The 21,038-nt window shown below is 60.1% G+C and overlaps 1 protein-coding gene across 2 annotated transcripts; it reads right to left on the bottom strand.

The window, feature by feature from the left end:
• Positions 1–11,884: 11,884 nt before the first annotated feature.
• AMOTL2 (angiomotin like 2) lies at positions 11,885–19,696 on the bottom strand. Of its 2 annotated transcripts, XM_075417712.1 has the most exons (10): positions 19,634–19,696; positions 18,238–19,067; positions 16,590–16,824; positions 15,906–16,050; positions 15,659–15,751; positions 14,693–14,988; positions 14,310–14,602; positions 13,995–14,206; positions 13,673–13,828; positions 11,885–13,234 (listed from the first exon to the last, which is right to left on the bottom strand). In XM_075417712.1, exons 2-10 carry the CDS (start codon positions 18,978–18,980, stop codon positions 13,176–13,178), a joined length of 2,232 nt encoding a protein of 743 aa, XP_075273827.1. In that variant the 5' UTR covers positions 18,981–19,067; positions 19,634–19,696; the 3' UTR covers positions 11,885–13,175. The 2 variants fall into 2 exon arrangements, with proteins under 2 accessions (XP_075273827.1, XP_075273826.1); XM_075417711.1 differs by lacking the exon at positions 19,634–19,696 and having other exon boundaries at positions 13,673–13,825; positions 18,238–19,062.
• Positions 19,697–21,038: the final 1,342 nt, after the last annotated feature.

The raw sequence follows: 21,038 nt of genomic DNA, 5'->3' as shown, positions 1-21,038 counted from the left end.
CAGGAGTCACGGTTTAAATAACACACAATAAATATTAGAAAAGCCTGAGCTACGGAGAACTCCTCAGACACCAGTTTCTAAGGATGATCTAATACATTTCTTGAACTTGCTAGTCCTTCTCATTACTCTTCTGCATTTTTTCTGCCTGCTATTTTTCTTCCCTCCCAATAAAATGTTTTGGTTTTCTTCTTCTTTTTTTTTTTTTTTGCTGCTTGAGTCTCCTAAATATGCGGCCATGGCAACAGGCTGGAGGAGCAAATTCCCTGGGTCCGCCTGCGTGTCCCTGGGGTCTGGCGGGGAGCGATGGGGTGAATTCCAGCCATTCCCTCTCGCTGGGAGCACTGTTTAGTAAACACACGCGAGCACACACATGCTAACCCCTGCCTGGCTCTGCCACATGTCCGCCAGCACGATAAAGGCTTTTCTGCAGGCTTAGCACGTCTCCTCCTGTCCCCCTGGACCAAGCAGCACCCCTCTCCCCAGCACCGTTCGGGGCTGGCATTTTTTGGGAGCAGCATCGGGGAGGAATGCGAGCCCTTGGCGTTGGGACAGGAGCTGACATTCCCGGTCCCGGGCTGAAGAATGTGGACATAGTGTCCGCTCCAAACTCCAGCGCTGCAGTTCATTCACCCCTCGCCCTGGGTGAGGGGGATGCCGGGATCGGAGCGGGGCTCAGCTGCAGTAACCCCAGGGGCTGATGGACTCCCCCATCACCTCCAGGCGCTCGGAGGGTCTCCCCGTATGGGCCGCATCTTGCTTGGACATTTGGGGAACCGCTTCTCCTTGTTTCCGTGGCTCCGTGGCCTCTGCCCCTCAATCTGCAGATACGTCAGCTTTTTCTTGGAAAAGTCGGGAGAGCATGAGGCGTGCTGGAGGCTGCTGGGTGGGTTGATTTCAATGCAGCAGGCAGCTCTAGGTCTGGAGAAGGCAGGAGCGTGTGGCAAACCCCTCCTCGGCAGGTTGGCGGCAGGAATGCTGCGTCCAGGTGGCAAAGTGGGGACCACCATTTAGGAACCGAGCACCCTGGTTTTCTGGGTGTTACTTAAAGACCCAGAAAAGGCAGTGCAGGCTAAAGGTCTCAAGGGGTTTCTGCTAAGCAAAGCTGACCTGCTTTGGCATCTACGTTGTGGCAGAAACGAGAACTGAATGTAAATTCAAGCCCTAAACGCATTGCTAGCTTTCAGCTCATCTTTCTAAGGCAAACACGGGCTTATAATTCCCTCTGCCCCTCCAACACACCCAGGCGAAGGCCCACAAGGGCTATTTATACGTTTTATAATGTTACACACCACTTGGATTACTGCATGGCATCCAGTTTGCTTGCAGTGGGGTCTCATGAACCAGAATAGTTTTGCATTAGTACAGTTCTCACCAGTTCATAGGTTTGAAATCAGATACGACAGAGTGACTCGCCATTTACTTAGACAGGATTGTACAGGGCTTTGTGGCTTAAAATAGCAGAACTTCAGCAATAACAATGATACAACATGGCTCAGGCAGAAAGATCCCCACTGATTCACCACCCTGTTACGTCAGCGTTATGACACCAGGGAAATGCTGCTCATTCCACAGGTTTTCAAGGACGATGAAGCCCCAAGATTGCAGGGAAGCAGAGAAAGTTGGGGAGTTTCGAAAGAATTTGTGAAATTGTCATTTTTGAACAACACCAGAATACAAGAGGAGGGTTATCCCCAGCCTCTGGGTAACTGTGGTTTGAGAATAGGATAAAATGAAATGATGTATCACAAAATCCACCCTGGTCCTGCGCCCAGGTTGGAGGTGAGCATGGCGACGCCATCCTGACCCGCTGTGCCAGGATGGAGCTCGGTAGCGAACACCCGGTGCGGGACCGCAGGCTGCCCTGCTGCTCCCAGGAGGCTCCCGTACCTCCCCTACCTGCCCCAGCTTCTGGAAAGTCTCCAGGTGTTGCACAAAATAAAAGCACCAGCGATTTGTTGCAGAACCTGAAGGAAGAGGCAGTGCTTGCCTTGGCACGTTGGAGCCGGCCAGCATTTTCTCATCATGCTCTTAAAGTCAAGCTTTGGGAGCGTCCAGGGTTACCCGGCAAATTCTTGTCTGCAGCAGGGGACACCGACTCTCCCTGAGCCCTGGATGTGTCCATGAGTAGCGCAGTCACATTGGACCCCACATCTTTCTGTTGTCAGAGCCTGCTGTCGAAACGCAGAAGTAGATGGCCCATGTCCCCGGCCACCTAGCACAGGAGGACAGCAGGGCTGAGCGGCAGAGAGACCCGTTGTCCCAAAAAGACACCTTCAAGGAACAGCAAAGCCCAGAAAGCAAACCCGCCACTATGGCCATCTGCCCCTCTTCTTCCAGCAAAGGAAGGGACTAAGCTTGTTTTGGACCGATGGTGGGAACAGTCGGCCCCAGATGGAGATGCTTGGGAAAGCTCTGCCCATGCTGGCTTTCAAGGGTTAAGCCTCGTATTTGTTTTACAGTGGTGGAGCTCACGCTGGCATGCTGCTGCTTTGTCATCCCAGGATTTTGTTCCCTGGCGCGCGAGCAAGATCTGACAGTCCGGGAGATGCACAGCTGCGCTTCGGTTGTGCAATGTGAGGCTGTGTGTGGAGGCAGCAAGAGGGATCCACAGCACAACAGGAGCTGTATGCTCATGATTCTGAAGTATCTGTGCTGTGGTCGTGCCGAGGATCCCTAGTACTAGCACCAAGGCTCCCCAGTGCCGGTGCCAGGACAGGTTGTGGAGCTGGAGATGCTCCAGGTTCAGAGTCGTTTTCAGTACTGTCCCACCTGCTGGGGCACCAGCCTCCAAGCACCAGTGGGATTCGAGATGGACCATGGAATGGAGATGGTGTTTGGTCCATGCGAGTGGAGATGATGTTTGCTGGAGCAGGAAGAGCGTGTGGTTTGGAAGGGCTGGCTCTCCTGCCTGGAGGCAAGCAGAAGCCAAGGGGGGTGATGTGATGTCTGACGTGCTTTACCACAGAGCAATGCTTTCTGCAACCTCAGCCTCCTGAGCAAGCCCTCCTGCTGCCCATGGTGCGGCGTTCCTGAGGGTGACGTTCATTGTTCGTTCCCATTCCTCTGCAGCACCAATGCCCAAAAAGCTACCAGCTGCCTCCTGGAGCTCAGTCCCTCTCTTGCATGGGTCGTCTTCTCCCTTACAGCCCTCTCGGACCTTGCAAAGCCAATGTGGGCTCTCCTGCGTTAGCTGCCTGGCTTCCCTCACACCCTTCTGGCTGCAGCTCTGTGGCAGAGCAGGGGCTCACTGCCAGCTTGGAGCTTGCTCGGCAGCGCTGCCAGCAAATGCCTGTCATAGAAGAGGAGGACAGCAGGGATCATGTCCTGCAACCAGCAATAAACAAGAAAGCAGAGAGCAAAAATAAAATAGCTGGGACTCATGACCTGGTCTTGCTGATCTGCATGGGGAAGCCAGGGTGCTGGGTGATGCTGAGCCTTTCCCCACCAACCCGTGGTCCCCCCGAGCCAGGCCAGCTCTGCACACCCCTCAGCCTTGGAGCCAGCCAAAAGTGTTGAAGAAAAAGCAACGCTGCTGGTTAAACACATGTGCCACAAAGCCGAGCAAGACGGGGAGAAAAATGAGTGGAAGAGGAGTGAGGACCAAGCTGAAAATATAGGGCTTTGGGGCAGAAGCTGGTTGTGTTTGGGCCCGTAGAGGAGCCTCCCGGGTGCTGCAGAGACACATTTAACTCTGCAGGGACACAACATGAAATAGCCGCCATGGGGTAACGTCTCCGTGGCACCTGTGCTCCGGGACGGAGCCACTCCTGGGCGGCAGCTCGGGAATAGCCCTGGCTGGCGAGCGTGGCCCTGGTGTGCTTCCCTGTGCGGAGGGGACCTCGCTCACACCACGAGCGTCTTCCCTGCCCGTCCCCAGCCAACGTTCGTCAGGGAGGGCTGGGGAGAGGGATCCGCCTGCCAATTTTCCGTCTGATTTCATTTTCTTAGAATTTCCTCCGTTGGTTACGTTTCTTTTTTTTTTTTTTTAATTCCACTTTTTTTTTTTTTTGGACAGCTGGAAAAAATAATGTTTTGGTTACCGTGGAAACACACTCCGAAACCTTTGGTGGGTCCAAGACATGCCGGGAGTTCCAGGACGGACAGTCATGGTGGCGGAGTCTTGCCCTCGCTTCCCGAAAGCGGCAGGCGCTGCTCTCCGGCAGGTCTGGGCACACGTGGCCCTGACCTACCCTCTGTACCGACCCCTGTTTACTTGGCAAATACGGCGTTGCTTACGAATTCCTGGGGCATGCCATGGGATCGCAAGGCTGGGCTCCGCCAGTGTAGTGTTACTTCATGCTGGACCCTATGCAAGAGGAAAAAAAAAATAGGATCGCGCTTTAAGGCTGTAAAAATGCGGGTGGGAATATTTTCCAGCCTGTGTCATTTTCCACCGAGGCCAAAATTCACATTCTGCCTCTCGCTGTTTGTGTTTTTCTCCCTGAAACTCAGGTTTTTTTCATTTAAGATTCTGTAACGCCTTTCTCACCCCTCTCCCCGCAGCTTCCAGCCCGCGCGGGTGGGAGGGAGCGAGCGGGGCAGGCAGCTGGGGCAGCCGGGCTCCCCGGGAGGGGGCACACAGGGAAGGGGGTCACACCCTGTGCCCGCCGTGGGGACCGGGCATCTCCCCCATCCCCCTCGGATGGTGGCTGAGGCATCCCATCCTCACTTCAGCCTACGGGCGTGCAGTGACCCAGGGAGAAAAGCACCGCCAAGGAGCAGCGCTTGGCTTCGAAGGGTCAGTTTGAGATGAAACACGCTGTGATTTCCTCGGCTGAAGAATTAGGAAATTCAAGGGAAGTGATTCTGCCCCCCACACCCAGTGAAAAATTTCAAGGAAGATTTGTACGTGTATAATTTCAAGCATCAGGAGTTAAAACTTGCCCTTGGCCTGAAGCTAACTGCTTTCCCCAAATTTGAGTATTTCTGTGATTTTCCGAAGCATGAGAACAGTGAGAAATAGGCACCTTGTCTTCAGTTAACCAACACAAATTCTTACACTCTTGACTTTTTAGAGGAGTTTTAGCTCTGAAGTGGAGAGAGAAGCAAAATTATGATGAAACCTTTCCCCCCCAGTGGGTAGGAAGGCCAAATGTCCAATTTTTCTTGGAAGGAAGAAGACAGATTTTTTTTATTTAAAAAGAAAAAAAAAAAGAAACCAAGCCATTTCTGTGTGGCAGAATGTTTCACTTGAAATTTCGTGAGCAGTGTTGCTGTGCAGTGACTCAGTGCTGGTGTTAAGACCTGGGAAATGAAGTTCAGTGGTTTTTAAAGGCTTTCGCCGCCCCGAGCGATGGCTCTGACCATCGCCATCCCCTGCGGCTGAGCGTCCTTTGCCCATCCCGCCGAGGAAGGGCCGCGAGCCTCATCCCCCTTCCGAGCTCCTCTGCTTCCAAAAGAGCTTCTAACCACCACAATTTTTCTCCATCCAATTAATTAATCCCTGCCTCCCTTCGGCCATTTGGCCTGAGCGCCTTGCAAGACTTGGCCCTGCAGCCCTGGGGACTTGCCCTTCGCTCCGTGACGGATCCAGCCCCATGTGCTCGTGCCGGTCCTGCCGGCATGGTGTGCTGGGACCTGCCACGAACCTCTGAAGCTTTCCTGCTGCAGCAAAACCCAACGGGAAAGAGAAAAAAAAAAACCCACAGGAGCTCCAGCAGGATGCTCAGTTCCTTTTCTTTCCAATTTCTGCTTGAATATTTTCAGTGGCACATTCGAAAATGAAAACCTTCAGAAAACAACCCCTGCCTGGTGGGAAGTCGGGCTTCCAGAATGTCGCAGTGAAACACACTTTGGGATGTTTTTTTCTGGTCAAAATAAATGGAGAAATAAAAAGGCATCTTGGGCCATGGACAATTCAAACACTGGCGGGGGTGACGTGAATAATGTTTAGCTAGAAAAAAATGTATTTCACTCAGAAATTGTTCTTGCACCTCTCCCCTTCACTGACACTGAACCGCTGATCCCAGGTGATGTGCGTGACGTCCGGGACACTTATTGCTGCCCTACATAACAAAACCCACCTACAGCTGTCAGGGAATGTAGAGATACATAAATACTTTAATTTACACACACGAGTAGTATAATGGGCATCATGAGCAGTGAGAGACGGCATCGTGTGAGCTCTGCGGGAGGACAGGCACGTAGGAGATGTCCCCAAGCCACGGCTGATTTCCGAGCCCCCCCACTATAAGGCAGGAGCTTAAAATTAACGTGTGCTCAGCTGTTGTCTCTGTTTGTGCCTCCGATCAGCTTGCCCACTGCTTTCATTTAGTGGTGGCCGTTGTGGCCAGCATCCTGCGAGTCCTCTGCTGAGCCGGTGAGGTGAGCCGGGATGCTGGGGGACCCCCATCCCCACGGGCAATGGCAGCTCCACTCGACGAGGTCCTGAGTCTCCTGCGGTGGCTTTGCTCCAGGTGAGGGGAGGTGGTCTGGGGTCTCTGGGGGTCCCTGCCATCCTCAGCGATGCTGGGAGTTCCTGCAACCCAGCTTTGCCAAGGGGAGAGCCCTTTGCTCCTGCTTTCTTGTCTGGTTATTGCCACTCCTGTGTTCCCGGGAAGCCTTCGGTCCTGGAGGTGAGGCCTCACGCCTGGATCTCTCCAGATTTTGAATCGCCCCTGTCCCACTCACCAGCACTTTCTTGTTACCCCAAGAGAGCTGTCAGTCCTGAAGCCTTTTATCCTATGCTCGCCTTGACATGTCCCTGTGGGTGCTCCTCCATCGCAGAGCTGGTGTCCGGAGCCCACCCATCCTGGGGACCCACCACGCCCCAGCTCCCACCCTGGTGCCTTCCCACCACAGACAGACCCCCTTGAAAATGCCCAGAGCTGGTTTTCCCCCAGAGATGCTGCATGAGGATGAATTCATCAGCTGCTCGTTGGTCATCGCCACCGCTGTCAAAACCGAGCCCTAGCTCCAGCTGGAAATGTGAACAGAGATCCAGCCGCGCCGTCGCGTATCGGCATTAAACCTCCGATGGCAAGAGGCACAGCGTGGACCCTGCCTGTCCTCCGCATCCCAGCTGGCACCGACCTCTTCCTCGCCTCCCCGCTGCCATCCGTGGGGCTCACTGTTGCCGGAGTATCCAAAGCATCCCAAAAATTTTACCAAGGTGAAACACCCTGGAGCCCTCCCCGCCAGGCTTCTCCTCCTCCTCCTCCTCCTCCTCCTCCTCCTCCTCCTCCGGCAGGCAGGGATGCAGCTGAGCGTGGGGCTGTCCCCTGCCTGCGGCCAGCCCTGGCCCTGCTGTGCACCCTGCCTGCGCTGCCTGCGTCCCCGTGTGCCGGCAGGGATCCGTGACCCACAGACCAGCGCTCGGGCGTCACGCCTCGGACTCGTTCTTCGTGTGAAGTAATGTAGCCAGGAGAGGGAAAGAAGCCCTGGAAGAACCCAACCCACACACACCAGAAAACCCTTGCGTTTGAGGAGCCGGAGGAGCTGGTGGGGATGCGGGAGCCCTGACCCACCCCGTGCCTCTGGCCACCGGCTCTGACCTCCTGGAGACTTGCAGGTGCTGAAGGCCAGGCTGGAGAGGGGCTTTTGGCCGCAGCCGTCCTCTGCCTGGCCGCTGCCCACCATGTGCCAACCCAAAGGCCCTCACACCGGGTCCAGGGAGGGCTTTCGGGGATCACACCTCAGAGCAAAGGTGGAGGGCTGCCTACGGGGCACTCCTGCGGGAGGATGAGGAGGAAGGAAAGGGGAGGCAGGAGTCCCAGCCCTGCCAAGGGACCTGCGGGGTGAACTGGGGAATACCTGCTGCCTGCGAGGGCGGGATGGTCAGGCTGCTTTCGTGCTCCCCTGAGCTCCCGGCTGCCTGCTTCGTCCCCGGACATAAGTCTTCCAACCCATGGGGACGCAAACCGAGGAGCACAGGCGGCATCCTGCAGCCCTACCCAGCTCCCTGCAGGGGTATCCCCAGCCTCCTCAGCATCCCCAGCTGCCTGGGCCAGGGGAGGCGACGGGCAAGGTGCCTCATGGGCAGGATCCTGCCCACCACCGCCAGCCCGGGGCTGCTCCGCCACCAGGCTTGGCCCCAAATTTGCCGGCTGCCGGCCGCAGGGAGCAGCGAGAGCGGCAGCCGGAGCATGGCTGGGGAGCGGGTGCGAGCAGGGAGAGCCAGCGAGCTCGTCCGCCTGGTTTTTCAAGGTCACAGAGGTGGTGGGAAGGAAAGAAAAGAGAGCGAGAAAAAAAAAGTTGACTCAGAAACCACAGGGAATTTTTTGCCTTTTTAGAATACTGGGAAGAGAAAAAATAGCCACAGTTATTCAAAGCATCCAGGATAATAACAGCTTGTTTACTGTTTGCATGCAAAGATGGCAGGCAGGCAGCACAGCGCAGGGAAGAGGAATGAGGAATTTGCCGCGCTCGCGCCGCGGCCCAACCGCTTCTGCTTAGCCCAGCAAAGCAAAGCGCGGGGCGGCTCTCCCAGCCTGCCTGCGCCGGCAGCGAGGGCAGGAGCCCCGCGTCCCCGCCGCGACGCCCGGGAGGAAGGGCTGCGGGAGGGACCTGGCGCTGGGGACCGTGGAGGAGTTGCTGCCGGTGATGGAGGATGCTCGCGCTGCCCCATGGCTGGGTGGATGGAGCATCCCATCTTGGGGGTGGCTCGTAACTGCTACGGGATGCAAAGCCCGACGCAAGGACTTTGGGGGGGGAGCGTTGGCCCCCAGCAGAAGGAAGCCAGGGGAGAGCCCCCCCAACAAGCCCTGGGCACACCTGTGGGTCTGGGGGATCCCCGGGGAAGGCAGCGGGGTGAGGGAGGGAGGAAGGGGGAAGGGAAAGGTTCAGCAGGCCCGGCGGGGAGAGCTTCATTCCTGCTGGCCCAAGGAGCAAGCCGGGGCTTGAGGCGGGAGAAAGCACCGCGGTTTGCCCGACTGGTTTGCTGGGAAGCCGGCTGCAGGGCTGGCCTGCAGCGTTGCCAAACTTCCCCCACAAAGATAGGGATTATTTGTAAGGGGAACGAAATTCCCTTTCTTCCCAGTCCTGATGGGGATTTTTTGGCTTTTCAAAGAGCCGTGTTCCATCATAAGGAGGTTGCGATGAGCTTGTCTTTCCCTGTGCAGCTCTAACATTTGACAAGTGGAAAAGGAGAGGAGACACACAAGAACAAGGAAGGACCAGGGCCAGTGAAGGACCTGCCAAGCTCCAAGGATGCTGCAAGGACCAAGCTCCAACCTCCAGGCTCCAATGAGAAATGCGGAAAAGCAGGAACCAAAGCTGCAGAGATGCTGCTGCGGTTTGGCACCAGGGGAATGAGGTGCTCGTGGCTGGAACTGGGACTTAGTGGATGGCCACAGGACCCCAGCGAGATCCTCAGCTTTGCCCTGACCCTCTCTGACCATGGGAGGGACCGTCCCTCCCCAAACAGCCCCCGGGCCAGACGAGCCATCTCTCTTTCAGCCATGCAAGAGCTGCTGCCCCGGGACAGGGTGTCTCACTCAAAGACACCCAGGGGATGGTAGTGGCATTTGGAGCAGAGCCTGCTGTCCCTTTGCCATCTCTCCAGGGCTGCAGATGTGCAGCCCACAGAAGGTGCCACATCCAGGCACCAGCCCAGCCAGCAGACATCTCGAACCACCCAGTTTTAGGGTTGTGAGGACACAGGGATGCAAGGATGCAGGAACATAGGGATGCAGAGATGGAGGACACGGGGATGCAGGAACACAGGGAAGCAGAGATCAAGGACACAGGGTTGCAGGAACACAGGGATGCAGAGATCAAAGACACAGCGATGCAAAGACACAGGGATGCAGGCACACAGGGATGCAAGGATCAAGGATGCAGGGATGCTGGGACACAAGGATCAAGGACGTAGAGATCATGGACAGAGAGATGGGAGCAGGAGCAGGAGATTTGGCTCCCACATGGCATTTCAGCTGTGCCGTGGTGACAGGGACACATCCTGGTCTGAGCAGGAACCACAGGGGATAAAGGACTGTGGGTCCAAGCGATGCTGATGGTGAAACCCAGTGAGACGCTGCGGAAAGGGCAGAGGGAAATGCCTGTGACGACAGAGCGGTAAAGCAGGTGATAACACATCCCCACACCAGCCCTGTGCCAAGGTACAGAGCTCCATCAAGATGCTGCTCTGGCTGAAAAGCAACCCTACCAAACCAAACGAATCCGGGCACTGCTGCCGCGTCCTCAGGGGCGTAGCAGGAGGAGCAGGGACCTCCTGCCCCGACCTGCCGGGCTCGGGCATCCTCTCCGCATGGCTCAACTCCTGCATTCGCAGATGGGCCTTGGGGTTTTCCTTTCCCTTCCCACTTTTTTTACATTTCTGTGCTGCCTCACTCATCCAGGGCTGTGCTCTCCCATTTTCTGGCTCCCAGAGACTGTGGGGACGGGGGTCCACAGGGCAACGGGCAGGACGGAGGATGGCCAAGCAGTGGGCAAAGATCTCAACAGGAGCCCATTCCCCTGATCTCTGGACCCGGAAAGCTGCCTGCAAACAGCCAGACCTGCTGCAAGGCCGCTCTGCATCCGGATTCGTGTAAATAAAGCATGGGGCGTGAGAGCTGCGGAATGCCAGGAATGCTGCGAGCCTTCCCGGGCGGCTGCCTGCGGCTCCCGAGCAGCAGGAGCTGGGGGAGGCAGGGCAGGTATGGCCGCTGGCGGGGGGCCGCCGGGACCCCCCAACATATTCCCAACAGCAGCAGCACCCCGTGAGTTTCCCAGCCAGTCCTCCCCATCGCCAGCCCCGTTTCGGGGAGGGCAGAAGGGTCCCCTTCAGACGTGCCCTGTGCATGGGGGGAGCTTGTTCCCCCACTTGCAAAACCCAGGAGAAGTCATGGGTGAAAGGAGGACCCCAGCTCTGAGCTTCCCATCGCTCCGAGTCTCTCTAACCTCCTTTTGCAGGGATGAAGACCTGTCGCACAGCCACAGGAAGCCTCAGATTTTCAGCCATGCTCCTTCCAGGCTCCTGGGTGGGAAGGATATTCCTGAGCTGGTGTGCAGTATGGCAGTCCCACCAAGACCGGCGATCCTCAACGGAGCCCTAAGCCACTTTCCAGTTAGGAGCTGGCAGCAAAGCTGGTTTCTTGTGCTGTTGTTCTGCATATTCAGACCTAAAACCCATGGCAGAGGCTTGCACAAGATCTTGTCCGCAAGGACAACAGGATAAAAAAAATAAAAATCACTGCCAATAAATGCTAAGTGATGCACAAAAGTGAAAGTGTGAGCCTGGCTGGTGATGGCTCCTCCGGCCAGGCTGCCAGCACCCAAGCAGCCGGAGCCAAGTCCTCAGGGATGCTCCCTGGGAAGCATTAATGCAACAGCTATTAAAAATAAAAGGCAGATGACAGCAGCAAACAAAAAGCTCAGAGGGGAAGGGCTGGGGAGCAGCACGATGTGTCTGTGGAAGTCCTAATGCAGCCCTGGCTCAAACACCAGGAGAACTTCTGGTCTTGCAGAAGACCATGGAGGCAAGCAGAGGGGGAAGGGCTTGGAGGCAGCTGGCAAAGCCAGGGGAGAGCTTGGGGATCAGGTCCAGCTGTGCTTCAAGACGTGACCATCAAGGAGTCCCCGTGGTGGGGGCTTAGGCCAGAAGAAATGGGTCGGTCTTGCGAGGAAGAGGAGGAAGATCCCATCAGGATGGAGTTACTGGAGTGCCACACACAGGAAGGAAACTTACCGGCATTTCTAGGTGACTCCATCCTTTTCCCTCATTGAGTTGGGGGGTAAATGGTATCCCAGTGGGATTTCATGGAACGCAGAGATGCTCTTGAGCATTTGTTTCCCCTCTCCCACGCAGCTGCGCCCCAAATCACTGCCCCGGGGAGCTGGGAAGGGCAGCGTTTCACCCCGTGGGTCACCACCTCCGGGCCCCTTCCCCATGGCAGCACCTCCGTCTCACCCCATCGCGTGGGAGAAAAAGAGTAGCCGTGGGTCAATATTTGGGTTTTTTTATTAAAATATTGTTATACCAAGTGGAATGCTACAGCAATCTCGGTATAGGGCGGCATAACGAAACAGCCAGGTTTACGTTTAAATACTTAAGATAACTTAAAATGCACAAACAAGAAATCATTGTCTTTGGCAGGGGAAAAAAAAAGTTCACAGCACGAAAAAAATATACTTAAAAAGAAATACCAATATTAATATAAAATATATTAAGTTGGGGGGGTTCCTCTTTCATAATTTTTGTTTGTTTGTTTTCCACTTTGTAAACAATGCACGAGAACCGAACGCATTTTTTACGTGTCTGAGAGAGAAGAATAAAAAATGCAGTTGTCCAGCAAATGCACACATTTAAAGAAGAAGGAAAGAAAAAAAAATATATATATATACATACGAAGGGCAAGGACGGGAAGTGTCCGAGCTCAGAGGAGCGAGAGGTCAGCGCTGGCTACGGGCAGAAGCCAGCTGCCAGTAGCTGGGGGACGTGGCAGTGGGATGAAGCCACGAGAGGGGCGGCGCGTCCCACCGCCTCCATCAGCTGTCCTCGGTTCACTCCGAGTGTTTCACCTCTGGTTTCAAGACTATTTCTCCTCCACCTTTCATTCCCTCGACTGTTATTTTCTCTTTTGCTTCATCGCCATCCCATCCCGAAGCCCTTGCCTGCCCGCAGCCATGCCAAAAACACAGAGAGAGGCAGGATGCAGGTGATGGGTGCAGGTGATGGAGCTTTGGGGCTCCCAGCACTCGGCTTGACCATGTGGCTCCAGGCAGCTGATGGGACCCACGGGGGATCTCTCCCGGCTCTGTCCTCGCACGGAGACACTGGCTCATGGGTACAGTTTGGGCGAACAGAGAGAGATTTTCCAGTTGGAGCCCCAGCACTTGGGTGGATGCGGATGGCCAAGACCCAGAAGCGGGGTGGGGACGGAGCTGTTGAGGGAGGGGATGGGAAGAAACCCCCCCCTCTGTGGGGAAGGAGAAGAGGCTGAAACGATAAATACGTTTGCCCCCGTCATTCAAAACCCGGGTGTATTTACAAAGGGTCGCAAGCTCCCGCAGCCGCTGCGGGGTCCCTGGGCTCCAGCGCACCCTGCGCAGCTGGGGACCCGTGCGGGTGCCGAGCGAGGACGGTGGCCCTCCCACGCACAGGGCCACCCGCCGAGACTGGCTGCAGGGACACTGCAGAGCTCCAGGCTCGATCCTCCTTCCTGCAGGCTCCTCTGCCCCAGGCAGGTGCAGGCAGGGAGGGCAGAAGGGCCGGTGTGCAGCCCTGGGCGGCCTTAAATCAGGATCTCCACCATGTCGGACAGGTCCGGGGCTCTGGCAGCAGCTGAGCTCTCTGCAGAGAAAGGTCAGAGCTGGAGGAGAGGTGAAGAGCACTGGCACAGCGCCCACCCCACCGAAGGGCCAGCAGCAAGTGGACCGCTGGTCCAACCTCCCCAGAAGGTATTCAAGAAAAAAGCTCTGCACCTTAAAAATAAAAAAGCAATGAGTGACTGCAGGGATTCAAACCCACCAGACTCAACTGCGGCCTTTAAAATGCCTTATAAAATCACCCACGCTTGTGCAAAGCCCATCTCCCAGATGCCAGAGCATCACAGAATCACAGAATTACAGAATGGTGGGGGCTGGAAGGGACCTCTGTGGGTCATCTAGTCCAACCCCCTGCCCAAGCAGGGTCACCCAGAGCAGGCTGCACAGGACCTTGTCCAGGCGGGTCTTGAATATCTCCAGAGATATCCCCGGCTCTGCCCCGTGCTGTCCCTGGAGGACTCACCCAGCAAACCGGCCGGGCGCTCGGTGCCCTCGCCCTGGCCACTGCTCTCGGCCATCCCGTCCGTCTGTGTGCTGCCGTCCTTGCTGCCATGCTTGGAGTGGGAGGGCAGGGGAAGGGTGGTGGGCGCTGCTGCCCCTTCAGCGGTGGCTTTGCCTGCTGGAGGAGACACCATTAGGAACTGCCGGCTCCTCCGGCCGGTCGCTGCAGCTCACTGGAGAAATCCCCCCTCCCCAAGCTCTCTGCTTCCAAAACCGCAGAGGAAATTGGAGGCAACTCCCTGCCACGGAGCGAAGGCGTGGAGCAGGCAGGTGCCCCGTCTCACCTGCGCTGCCCCGGGAGCTGCCCTCGGCCAGCCGGTCGCTCTGGCCAGCCCCCGGCCAGCTCGGGGCGGCGGAGGCGGCGAAGATGGAGGGCACGGACTTGGCCGGCCGCAGGGAGCCCTGGAGGGCTTTGTTGGGGTCCCTCCGCGAGCGCTGCTGCAGGACCTTGATGACGGCGTCCTTCTCCAGGATTTGGGCATGAAGGGCTTTTAACCTGGAGAGAAGAGGGAGAAGCTGGGAGAGGAGCCGGAGTGGGAGAGGACTCGAGCACTGCCCAGCCAGACCACGGTGCAAGCTCGTCGGCAAGGTGGGCCTACCTGTTCTCCATCTCCTGGTGCTTGTGGCTGGCCAGGAGGAGGTCCTCGTTGAAGCTGCTGTTGGGGGAGTGCCGCGGGGAATGGCTGATGAGGGTGGTGTCCCGCTGGGCAGCCGCCGTGGCCGCGGCGTCCATGGCGAACTGCCGCATGGTGCACTCCTCCAGGTACTTCTGCTCCCACTTGGTCATGTCAGCCTCCAGGGCCAGGATCTTCTCCTCCTTCTCCCTCAGCTGCTCGGAGAGCGTGTGGGCACTCAGCTCCGGCGTCCCCCCGCCCGCGGCGCCTGCCTGCCTCTGCGGTGGCAAAAAAAATAACAACACAAGAGAAGTTGAGGAGATGCTGGGAGGATGCAGCACCCACCGCCGCACCTCGCCGGTACCCACCTGCTGAGCCCGCAGCATCTTCAGCTCTTGCTCCAGGCGGGTGCGGAGCCGCAGCTCGAGCTGCTCCCGCTTCTCGCAGGCGGCCTGGAGCTGGCCCAGGGCTGCCTGCAGCCGCTCCACCTTCTCCACGTAGGCACGCTTCTTCCGCAGCTCGGCCTCCGCCTTGGCCGCCCGCGCCTGGGCGCTGCCCAGCGCCTGCTCCAGCAGCTCGGCCCGCCGCCGCTGATCCTCGTTGGCGCTGCGCAGCAGCGAGACCTCCCGCTCCAGCTTCTCCTTCTCCTGCTGGTGCTCGTAACCTGCCAGGGAGACCCCGGGTCTCAGCATAGGAGGCTTCGCCGCCCTAAGGATGGGCCACGAAGCCCGATGAGGGCTCTTTGCTCCCCGAAACCTGGCCGTGCCGTCCCCCCTCCCGCACACAGGGTATATGGGGGCCAGGGGCATCCCAGCCGCTCTGCCAGATGGACGGAAGCCTCCATTTGCCACATCCCAGCCCAAATTTTGGCTTGTGAAACGTAAAAGCTGCCTGGCGTGAATCCAGCCACCTTAGTGAAGGGGATGCGATCCTTCCCACATAACACCAACACCCTGTGTCTCTGCTAAAATCATGGATTTAGGTATATTTTCCTCCAGGAAAGCCCGGGCTGTGCAGCTGCGAGTTGTAGGAGGGAGGAGGGAGAGAAGGGCCAGGCTGGCGTGGGGCGGGAGAGCAGGCTCGGTGCTGGAAGAGCCGGCCCGGCGGCAGGAATGCAGAGAATGCGGGTCACGCCGCCGGCCGGCCGGCCGGCCAGGATTAATGGCTCGAGTCCAGCGCCAAGAGCGGCTCCATCCTCCCTGGGGAAGGGCGAGAGCTGCCGCCCGCCACCCTCCTCCTCCTCCCCCAGCCAAAAGGCAGCGCGCCGAGCCCCGCTGCCTGGCTCTCGGACGGCACGGGGAGCCGGGCGAGGATGGGCATCCCCCGGGACTTACTCTGCGCCAGGAGTTTGGCCACGCTGCCCTGGTTGCTCTCCTGGCTTTCCTGGGTCTTGCTGGCCAGCTGCTTGTTCGCTGATTCCAGCCGCTCTGGTTCAAAGGCAATTAAACCCAATTAAGATCTAAATACAAAACTTTGGCCGCGCAAAGCAGTAGCAGCCTTTTTCCTGGCAGAAACACTTGGTTTGGAAAAGCCAGGGGACGGAGAGCACCCGCTGGGATGGGTACACGGAGGGTCCCTCACCTTTCAGGTCCCGGTTGAAGTCCTGGAGCCGCCGCATCTCGCTGTCTCTCTTGTTCCTCATGGCTTTCTCCAAGGCTTCCCGCTTGGCAGACGCCTTGACGAGGTTTTCGTAATCCTCCGAGATGCGCTGGATCTCACTCTCCAGCTGGGGAGGAGGAAGGGACAGGCTGGGGTTAGATATTTGTGGAATGAGGAAAGGAGAGGGAGATGCTGCCCAAAGCTCACCCGAGCCACTCAGCCCAACATGAGCTGCCAGAGGAGCTCAGCGCACCCATGGGACCCCCCCGGGCTGACCCCCAGCGCATGTTTTGGGGGGAAAACTAGTATTTTCTGCCTTTCTTCTCGCAGAAGAGTCCCCCCGCAGGTTTTGGCTCTGCCGTAGCCCAGCCGGCGGGGAACAGCCGCCCCTTGTACGTGGCCGCACAAAGGGCTTTCTGTGGCGGCCGGGGATGGGGGGGACAGGCGGAGGGAGGGGGGGCACCGGAGAATGGGCTCCTTCTCCCCCGTCCCGGCTGCCGTGCTGCCGAAACGCAGCTGCTCGGAGGGGAACAAGCTGCCGGAGGGAGGGGGAGAAGGGATTAGGACGCTGAAGGGGGTGAATTTTCGCAGCAGCTGGTTGAGCATCCCCCCCCGGGGCGGGTGGGACCCGATGCCGTGGCCGCGGGGCTGCTGCCGCTCGCCCACCTTCTGGATGCGGCTCGCTTTCTCGGCGCAGCTCTCCAGCTCCCGCCGCAGCTTCTCGCTCTCCCGCTGGAGCCTCTCGTTCTCCCGCAGGGCTGCGTCTGCCCGGGCCAGGCGGCTGCCGGCCGAGGCTGCCTGGGCGCTCACCAGAGCCTCCACGCCGGCGGGACCCAGGGTGCCCGGGCACAGGGCGCCCGGCGGCGGCAGGAAAGCGGCGGGGACGTGGGTGGGCAGCACCCTGCAGGGAGGGAGGAGAGGGGTGCTCAAGGGGCTTGGCCGGGCGGGAGAGCTGACCGCATCTCCAGTGTCCCACCAAACACGCGGGCCAAGCGGGTGCCGGTGCCTCTGGGTCACCCTCACGGAGGAGTGAGGCTGTGGGAAGTGCCTGTCGTGCTTTTCAGAGCTGGGAACCCTTTGCTTTCTGAAAGGTGCTCACCCAAGCGCCCTCGAACGTGAGATCAACCCCTTCTCGCAGGGATGCCTTGACCTGACAGCTCCAGGACCTGGCCGGCGGGTCGGGATGGGCTCCCAGCCCCCCAGGCCCACCCTGATGCTGGAGGTGCTGCAGACGGACAGCAGCTCGGCCAAGGATGCTCCTGGGAAGCCGGCAGTGCCACCCCTTTTCCTTGTTTTCTGGGCAAAGCGAGGGCTCCTGGCACGGCTCCTCGCCACCAAACTATTCATACACCCTCGCTGTATGCGGAGGAGCAGGGCCAGTGCGGCCGCTCCGAGTTCCTCGACATCCCGCAGCCGCCTCGGATAGCCCGAGCTGGGCGGCCATGCACGGCCCAGCCCCGCTCCGCCGCGGGCTGCCCGCCAAGGGCCTGCATTCCTGCGGGATGATATAGGAGAGAGGAAGAATAAATGCATCTTCCTCGCGGCTCCCCTTCCCCTCTTTGTTCCCTGGAAGGAGAAGGTTTTCCTGCCGGAGATGCTATCGCTCTCCGCCTGGATAGGTCAGCACAGCTGGGAGCAGCACGTGTCCTCCCATCGAGGCCGCAAGTCCCTTCTTCCCATCGTTTTCCACACTGGAAGTAGTTGTTTCCAGCCTTCCCCAGATGCCAGGCGATGCCTGGACCTCCAGGCTCCCCAGACCTCTCCGTGGGCCTCTCGGAGACAACCTGGGGCTTTGCCGGAGGCGTCGAGCTGCCAAAGGGAAGGGCAGAGCCGCCCGTCACCTCCGCTAACTGCCCTGCACCAGCCCGGGCTCGGCTCGGCAGCGATCCCGCAGCACCGGGAGCAAACCGGGCTGGGTTTCCACGGAGCGGGGAGCGCGTTTGCCTTCCACCCTGCCCCACGCCTGTTCTAAATTTAGGCGTTTCCTGAGCTGGTTCCAGCTCCTAAATCAACCCCAAATTCCTCCCAGCACATGCGGAGGGGGAAGGGTCTGCAGAGGCATCAGGATTTTCATCACCAGTTGGAAAAACCCGACTGTGCTGGGAGAAACTGGGGAGAGGGGAGGACCGGAGGGTTCCCCGCAGATCCCTGAGGGCTGAGCCCCACAAGCAGAAGGGGCTCAGCAATGGCTGGCCCGGACCCCCCCTCCACATCCCGCGTCTTCCGAGCATCCGTCCCGGCCGCTCCCGGGGCACCGCGGCTGGGAGGCACCCAGTGGGCGCCCCAAAAGCGGGGCCATGGGGCTGCGGGTTACCTGATTTCGGGATGCTGAAATCCAGGACCTTCCCGAGAGCAGGGTCGGGGTTCGGCCAGGTAAGCGTCCTGGGATGGGATGACACAGGGATACTCCGGGGGATCTCCCCGCGGCTCCGGCCCCTCGGGGCGCTGCCCTCGGAGGGCAGCGAGCTGGTGGTGGCGGGAGAGCTGGGGGTAGCTGTGGGAGGCACTGATGGGGCTCTGCGCTTTGGCCCCGTTCCTCTCCAGCGACATCCGCATCAGCCGCTCGCTCAGCGACCGCACGTGGCCGTGCTTCAGGTCCTTCAGCCCCTCATCCGGGCGTCGGGCGCCGCTCTCGGCCCCACGCAGGCCGTTTTCGCCCCGAATCCCCGGGCTGGGTGCTCCGGGCTGCTGCCCACCCCGCTGCAAGGCGTAGTACTGGGAATGCGCCTTGGCCTCCTCGTAGGTCGGGAGCTCCTCGCCCTTGTGCTGGGGCTGGCCGAGCCGATAGACGCTGTTCTCCAAGTAGACGTGGTCGGAGTGATGCTCCTGGCCCTGCGGCTCCTGCCGCGTGGATTGCTGCACCATTTGGCTCTCCTCCGGGCTGAGGCTCTCCAGGGAGGAGCGAGGGCTGCCGGCACCGCCGGCACCGCCGCCGCCGCGCAGGGCCTGCTGCTGGATGGCCAGCAGCGTGCGGTTCTCCGTGAGGTTCCCATAGCGCAGCTGCTCCTGGATCAGCCGGTGCAGCACCGTCCCGTTCGAGTCCTCCGCCGTCCTCATCTCCGCCCGCGCCGTCGGCAAAGCCACGTTTCCACCCGAGAAGGGCGTCCCCAGGGACCTTAGCAGCAACCAGCCGCGCCAAGGCACCTGCAAGGGGAAAAGAGGGGATAACTGGGGACAGGCGCAGGCGGGACGCAGCACGGACCCTGACCGACAAGGGCTGGTTTTCCAGGAATCCCGCTCGGCGCGCTGGCCCGCTGGCCGGGCCGTGCTGGCCGGGCCGTGCTGGCCGGGCAGGAGCCCGTGGCGGGCGGGAGCGCGGACGCTGCGGTGGCTGAGCACGGGCGCTCTCATCACACCCATGGCCAGGGCCGGCTCCGGGGGGGCCGGGGCCTGTTTCGGGGAAGGCGGCTGGCTCCGGTGGTGGCTCCCTACGGACCCGGGACCTCCTCCGGGGACCGGCGCTGCCCCGATGAGGGTCCCGGTGCCGGGGGGATCCCTGTGCCAGGGAGGGGTGTCCCGGTGCCGTGGGGGGGGGGGGGGGTCCCGGTGCCGGGCGGGGTGTCCCGGTGCCGCGGAGGGGGGGGGTCCCGGTGCCGGGGGGGTTGTTCCGGTGCCGCGGGGGGGGGGGTGTCCCGGTGCCGGGGTGGGGGGTGTCCCGGTGCCGGGGGGGATCCCGGTGCCCGGGGGAGCTCCCCCGGGGCGGCACTTACCGGGGCATGGCGGAGCGGGGCGGCGGCGGTGCTGCCCGGGGAGCGCGGCGGCGGCTCTGGGCGTCCCGCAGGCAGCGGGGGCCGGCCCGGGCGCTGCTATGCGGGGAATGCGGGGGGCCGGACCCGCCCGCCCCGCCCCGCCGGGGCCGCTGCCGGCAGGGGGAGCACGGACACGGACGCGGGCACGGACACGGGGGGCGTGGGGCAGCTTCAGACCCCCCCTCCCCGGTGCGCACCCCCAATCCCCGCTGTCCCCCTCACTCAGAACCACCCCGCAGCTCGCCCGGACGCTGCGGGGGGCCCCGGCGGTGGGAGAGGCAGCCGTGGGGTGCGGGGGGCTGGCAGCTGCCGGGGTGGGGGGGCCGGCGAGCCCTGCCCGCCCGCGGAAATCTCGGCGTTCGGTGGCAGCTCGGAGAGACGCGACCCGGCCCCACCAGACCCCGCCGGCCCCATCTGCTCTGCCCCCCCGGCCCCCTCCCCGCGGCCCCCCCGCCGGCCCCGCCAGCTCTCGCCCCTCGGGCGCTGGGCTCGGCACCTTCGGGTGTCCCCTGCCTCCCCCCGGCCTCTGTTCCGCTCGTCGCGTTTTGCAGCACGGCCGCGGGACCATGGCGGGGCTTGGGCACCCGCCGCGCTGGGGGACACGAGGAGGTGGCGAGAGCCATGTCAGACCAAATTCCTTTTCGCCCTTTCGACACCAAAGAGCTCCAGCTCGTCTTTGGGGGGACACCAAGAACCCCCAACCCCAAAGCCACCCCCAAGCCCAAACCCCAAACCCCGTCTCGGCCCCGCGTGCCCCAGGCTGCCGGCGCGGACCCCAAACAGACGGCAGATGGTCGGAGGGGAGGCGGCAGCGGCAAGGCAGGTGCAGGGGAAAATTGCTAATTAGCTACGGGACATTAAGCTCCCATTCTTGTGAGAGGGAACTCGGCATCTTCTGACCGCCGCAGACTCTGGGGAGGGAGGACGCGGGGGTCTCCAGCCTCGTCTCCTCGATTTGCTGCTTCTGCTGGTGTGCGGTCCACCCCGTCTCACCCCGGTATCACCCCCGGGGCCAACCCAAGCGCCCTGAAAGCCACGGGATGCGATAGCAGGCAGGTGGCTGCAGGCGCAACCCTCTCCCTCTGGGTTTTCTTCCAAAAAATGGGGAAAAAAAGAAAGAAAAAATCCCAACGTGAAGCAGAGACCGAAAGGCGGGGGAGCATGCAGAGAAGGTGCACAGGGAGGGGGAGTCGGTGACTGGAGGAAGAGGAGCGCCGCGTTACAGACCCGGAGATGAAGGATGCGGCTCTGGCGTGATCAGTCAGGATTTGAGCGTAACAAAGCCTGACAGCATCCCCACCCAGGCAGGTCCTGAGCCTGTGCTTGGCACCCAGGAGCTCATCAGACAGTAACAGGGCTCAAGAAA

The sequence above is a fragment of the Opisthocomus hoazin genome, chromosome 4, assembly GCF_030867145.1.
Source record: "Opisthocomus hoazin isolate bOpiHoa1 chromosome 4, bOpiHoa1.hap1, whole genome shotgun sequence".
In the NCBI taxonomy this organism is placed as follows: Eukaryota; Metazoa; Chordata; class Aves; order Opisthocomiformes; family Opisthocomidae; genus Opisthocomus; species Opisthocomus hoazin.
Note: the sequence above shows the minus strand (reverse complement) of the source record. Positions and strands in the feature narration are given on the sequence as shown.